The 6,417-nt window shown below is 34.6% G+C and overlaps 1 protein-coding gene across 1 annotated transcript; it reads left to right on the forward strand.

Annotated features, from left to right (window-relative positions):
• The first annotated feature begins 3,318 nt into the window (after positions 1-3,318).
• Positions 3,319-5,887, forward strand: LOC144039731 (gap junction Cx32.2 protein-like). Its single transcript, XM_077553371.1, has 2 exons — positions 3,319-3,402; positions 4,780-5,887. Exon 2 carries the CDS (start codon positions 4,804-4,806, stop codon positions 5,518-5,520), a length of 717 nt encoding a protein of 238 aa, XP_077409497.1. The 5' UTR covers positions 3,319-3,402; positions 4,780-4,803; the 3' UTR covers positions 5,521-5,887.
• Positions 5,888-6,417: the final 530 nt, after the last annotated feature.

Raw genomic sequence — 6,417 nt, forward strand, 5'->3', positions numbered from 1 at the left:
CAAGTGAAATGGGTTTGGTTTGATTGACTCACATCAGCATAACGCCCATAGCTTCTTGTTTTAGTGTGTCCAACTCAACTCGTGATTGTTTTTGATTTCATCAACCCAGTTTCCTGGTAGAGAGGTCAGCTTGTCTGACAGATTGCTTAACTTGCATTCGTTCGTTCGGTCAGTAAACATACCTCCCACTGCTGAGGACATAGCCCACACCCATGGAGTGCATAATTCAAGTTACCGGTACACCCTTTTAATATAAACATTCATCTGAGCCTGAAAAGATAAGACTTTTTTTCTATTTGTGCACATGAATGAAACAGTTAAGGCTTCAATGCTTTTCTAAATGATACCAACAAACAACTTATTCTGTGTTGCAAACACAGTAAAAGCATATTCAAATTCCATGTAGAAATTGCAACAGTTCCTGAGAAATCAACACGCGTTTCACATTTTATGCCTTTACTTAAATTTTTTGACACAGCGAATATGTACAAATTGTACAGTCTACCGTAGTACGGAACTGAACAGAACTTAGAAATATACAACAAGAACAGGACTATTATAAATTCTTCATTTTGTACTGGTTATAGTTGAAGCGTCAACTATTCTTCAATACATATGGCAAATATTACCTAAATGCATTCACATCTTCGAATTGCAAAAAGAAAGAAACTGATGGGAATAACTAATAAAATCAAAGCTGAATACTTTGACGTACTGATCTATCTCTTTTTCTGGATTAGGAAAGCGATGCATTTTGACATTTGTCAATCGTCATAAAGCAACTTGAACAATTGACGATGCTGTTATAATTTCAGAACAACTTTTTGTCATTTGTTGGATGATCCATCATTCATTTAATTTGTCATCAATCGCATAATTGCAATAACTTAGACCTGACAAGAAATGAAGGCGTGATATTGAGATCAGGAAGTAGTGGATTTGTGCAAAGAGCCCATTACTCCTTAAAATTAGTCTGAGGTTCAATACCATAGTCAGTAGTCAGCTTTTCCAGTAGGCCTACTGCACTCCTTTACTACAAACCCCGCTTTTGTAACACGTGAAATGAGAAAAAAAGAATGTGTGTGAATATGTGTTGATGACAGTCTTACTGAAATGAGCAAGGACAATGCTGAAAAATACACCCCCATTACCTTGACCGGAATCAGGATGGTCCTTTTTCTTTTTGGCCTGGAGGACACAGCATTTTTTTATTGTTGATATATGTCTTATGCTTTTTTCAGATTTCTCCATATTCTCTGAATCTCATAATCATGATTATCGACCATAGATGACGAAATCGCCAAATTCCTTTCAATTTTAAATTGAGTAACATTGCTATTAAATGGATGGAGTGTTTGCTTATGCAGATGTTGACAAAGTGGTGAACAAAGGAGTATTTCAGGCTGTTTTCCCCCTGAATTTATTATTTTGTTGCCCCTCTCTCAGATTTTTGAAACGTGTTGCAGGCATCAAATTCAAAATGAGAGAATATTTGTGAAAACTTTGAACATTAAAATGTCTTGTCTTTGTAGTGCATTCAATTGAATATGCCAGTAGGGTGAAAATAATTTAAATCATTGTATTCTCTTTTTATGTGTTAGTCAACATCCCTACTTCATTGGAATGACATTAGGTTGTAATTGTTCTGGTTTTTGTTTGTTTGTTTGTTTTTTGCAGAAATGTTTTAAAGGGGAAGTCAACCTTAAACATTTCTTGACAATAATATATTCTAGTATAAACATAACATTCTGATTAATATTACATTTGTGAAATATGAGTTATTAAACAAAATCCAGCCGTTTTTATCCATCTCAGGGGGCGGCCATTTTGCCACTTGTTGTCGACTGAAGATGACATCACAGTTGCTCAGGCAACGACCAATCACAGCTCGCCTGTTTTCTGAAGCAGCGCTGATATTGGCTGTTACCTGAGACCTGAGCAACATTGATGTCATCTTCAGTAGACAGCAAGGGGCAAAATGGCCGCCCACTGGGATGGATAAAAACAGCTGGATTTTGCTGCATAACTCCTATTCCACTAATGCAATATTAACCAAAATACCATATTTAGACTAGTGGGTCTGAATAGAACATATTGTCCAAAAAAAATTTTTTTTGGGGGGGGGGGTGGGTACTTCCACTTTCACTTGGATGACAAACTTCAAAACCTATTGTAGCAAAAAGAGAGATTTTGTCATAAAAAAAGAGAAAACTACATTACTTTCATTGTTTCATATTGGAAGGGGAAATGAACATGCACAAAACAATGGCTCATTGTAGCAACTGCAAAACGCATTCTTTACGTTTTGCTTAGGGAAGGGTGCTCAGCTATGAGGAATCCGCACTCTACTATATGATCACAGGTGTTATACTTTTAGTGGACCTGCCTGCACACCTCAATTTGTATTTTAGTGCTACTATGGGCGCTAAATGTTTCTGAATGCTCAGAGGTGTGGCAGTGGTTGTACAAAATTGTCACTAGGTTATAGCACAATAAAAATTATATATATATATATATATATATATATATATATATATAATAAATAAATAAAAAGTAAGCTATAATAGCTGACCTACCCCAAATGAGCCTAAAATTTTCGTTATATTTTTTGTCACAAAAGTTTTTTTTCGGACGAAAATGAAACGAAAACTAAAATAGAAGCTATTCATTGAGACGATAACGATAACTAAAATTGACTGACAATTTTGTCAATGACTAAAACAAAAACAACACAGTGACAAAAATCTACAAAATCAAATCAGAAGAAGGAATGAAACACGGGTGAGAGAAAAAGAACCACTCAGAAACTGTTCACTGCACTTTATTTAATGTTCAAACGTGTTTACATCCATTGTGCAGATGTAAGATTACGGTAATGTCAGGCAAATATGCATTTTTTTATTTATTTAGGTGAAAACTACGTTTTAAGATGGCATATTATTATCAATTCAAAACAATTTTTCATTAAAACAAAGTTTAATAGACACCGCTGTGTTAAATGTGTCTTGCGTGTGTTATAAATTTCTGTATAAAAGTTGAAATGTATGTTGAAGGAAAACATTGACTAAATTTTCAATTTAGTCGACCAAAATTGCTCTTTATTTTCATCGACTAAAATTGGATTAAAACTAAAATGCAATCAGATGACTAAACTATAACTATAACTAAATTAAAAATTTCTTGTCAAAATTAACACTGCCTAAAAACTGTTATTATTCCACGGTGTTCAGTTGTGTCATCACTGTGCTGATATCTAGTCATAGTTACACTGCATGAGGGAGTGCGAGTGGGTCAGTGTATGATAAATATGTTGATGATGCAAAATCCATTTCAGCTATAAGAGAGAAGTGAAACCATTATAGAGGGAGCACAAGTCAGAAGAAAGCAGGAACCATTGCTTAGGTAGGACCCTTTATGGCTATTCACGAAGAATTATTGTTTAAATAGTAGATATCGAGCTGGTAAAAATAAATGACAACAAATATGTTATGAATGTGTTGTTCAAGTCATCTGTAAGACTAAGAAACAAGAAGGTAGCGGTAGTATAAAAAGTGTAGATCGCTACTAATTGACAAAATGCTTTTATAACATTTTAACTGGAGATTGGAGAAGTGTGATTAACAGAAACACATTTCAAATTTATAAATGATTTTAAAAAATGTCATCATGGTTGCCATATTTTTTTTTCTTTTTTTCTCTTTTTTGGTGGGTTCTCGTCAAATTTTAGATCCATTTTGTGCCATGTATTATTTTCAAGATCTATGAAGTTAAAGTGCAAATTGTATGAAAGTGTAGCATTGAAAGTTGTGAAAGTGTTGCAATATAATTTGTATAGACCCAGCAAAACATACCCGAAAGCTAAGGCAGCTGGATATAAAGGGTAGCTCGGCAAAAAGAATGACCAAATATTTCATTTACTTTTGTCAAGAAGCGGCAAAAAACAAATGAAGGAAACGAGGAACCCAAATGTAAGATGAAAACTGTGTGTAAAAGAGACAATTAATATCCATTCAGACCAAACTTCGAGACATTTGTGTAGAATGCAATGAAAGGTACGACAATTATTAACTCACATAGCCCACATGAAGCTAGTGACAGCTTGACAAAGTGAACGGAATGAAAATCGTTATGCATGTAACTAATACATACCAGTGAAAGTGCAAAGTCCAAAACAAATATATTAAGTTTAACTAATTATGTGTTCGTTAAACTTAACACTTTGGATTGGAGCCACTTTGGATTAACTTAATTCAGGTGAACATATTAAATTTAATGAACTGATTATTAGTTAAACTTAATATATTCTCTTTGGACTAACTTAATTCAATCGTGTGTTACCACCGTTTGTTTCATATACTGTTATATTACAAGCACATGTTCAATTATAAATTAGATTACCTTTCCATAAAATCGTACCATTAAAAACAAGTAATAATAGCATATTTCTGTAATTTCAAGCGTTCGTAACACAATGTTTACTTACTATATTTCTAGTTATTTAATTATCATTTTAATTATCATTCATTTATAATTATTATATTTTTCATATTGTATTTATTTTATTATTATATATTATTATTAATTTAGTTATTGTAATTAATCTAGATATTTAATTGTTTTAAAATGCGACAAGAATGTTCCTAATTAAACATTAAAGACAACCTGAAAATAAGGCAACATTTTGTTGAAATGACAGCTGTACAAACTTCCTGCCTTACGAGGAGCGCTGAACAGCAGGTATACAGTATTTGTTATAATTACTTGTATTTTCTCCCACAGACCTATGAGAGATCGACTGCCATCATGGGGGAGTGGTCCTTTGTATCGGAGATGTTGGACAAGGTGGAATCACACTCGACTATATTTGGCAAGGTCTGGATGAGTGTTCTTTTCATCTTCAGGATCTTCATTCTAGCGGCTGGCGTGGACAGAATATGGGGAGACGAACAAGCAAACATGGACTGCAACACCCACAGCCCTGGCTGCAAGAATGCTTGCTATGATGCATCCTTCCCCATATCTCACACACGCTACTGGGTGCTCCAGATCCTCACCGTCTCAACACCTACATTCATCTATCTGGGTCACGTCCTGCTTGTTATTCGCAAAGAGAATAAGCTCAGGAGATACCAGGAGCAAAAACGTGAACCGAATAGGATGATTAAATCTCCCAAATATTCTGACGAACATGGTAAGGTGAAGCTGAAAGGCTTTCTGTTGGTCAGCTACATGATGCAGCTTCTGTTCAAGATCTTGCTGGAAGTGGCCTTCGTTGTGGGTCAGTACTTCATCTACGGCTCCATTTTCATGCCTGATAAGATTGCGTTCCAAGGCGGAAGCTGCCAGACTGACACAAACTGCTTCATCAGTCGTCCGACCGAAAAAAATGTGTTCATCATCTTTATGTTGGTGATGGCTGTCTTCTCAGTAATGCTCAATATCGCTGAAATGTTCCATCTGATGGTTTTAAAGATGAGGCATAGGAAAGGCAGGGGTGTCCATAGAGGTTCCACATTATAAAGAGAAGGATTTAAATCGTGCCCGATAAAGTATTAAGCACTATTTTGAGATGATGATGTCACTCAGGGTTTTATTTTTGTTTTATTTGTATTATTGTTTTATACAATGTGTTTTTGTGTGACACTATTCTAAATTCCTGAGCTGTGACAAGGTGGAAGTGTGGGTTTGTTGCTTGCAAGTTTTGAGTGAAACCATTTGTTTAATACTGTATACGTGCGCTGTGCAAATGCAAATGACCCACAAATAAACTATACTGTACTACAATATAAGGTGTCAGTTGTAATTTTTATACAACCAAAACAATAAAAAAAAAAATCCAGTGGGCAGTTTGTTGGCTAATTTGGAGAAAGAAATAATAAATAATTATCAAAAACATTTTTTTTTGTCTTGTTGTGTTTTTTGTTTTTGCGTGTTTTTGTTGTTGTTGTTTTTTGTTTTGTTTTTCCAAAACAAAAAAACTATAAATAAATTAATTATTTTTTTTTACATTGTTACATAGCAGTTCTGAAAATGGGATTTTGAAGCTCCCTACGTGTAGTCATTGTATTCATATAAGGACCTTTTGCTTTTTTTGTTTGTTTGTCTTGTTTTATTGTTGTTTTTTGTTTAAAAATAAATAAATAAATAAAAATAAATAAATGATATTTTACGTTGTTACATAGCAGTTCTGAAAATGGGATGTGTCATGTTTGGGTTCTGTTTTTCCTTGTGTGTCTCCCTTGGTCTTGTTAAGTGTAATACTGCCCTTCCTCGTGTCAACCAATCAGTGCCCTCAGCCACTTTTGTCTTGCCCCAAGTGTGTCTTGTTGTGTCGTTTGTGTGTGTGTGTGTGTGTGTGTGTATTTAGTCTCCTGACTTTCCTCTGTCTGCATCGATTCATTGTTGTTTTCCTCCCCT

Source organism: Vanacampus margaritifer, chromosome 19 (genome assembly GCF_051991255.1).
Source record: "Vanacampus margaritifer isolate UIUO_Vmar chromosome 19, RoL_Vmar_1.0, whole genome shotgun sequence".
Classification (NCBI taxonomy): domain Eukaryota; kingdom Metazoa; phylum Chordata; class Actinopteri; order Syngnathiformes; family Syngnathidae; genus Vanacampus; species Vanacampus margaritifer.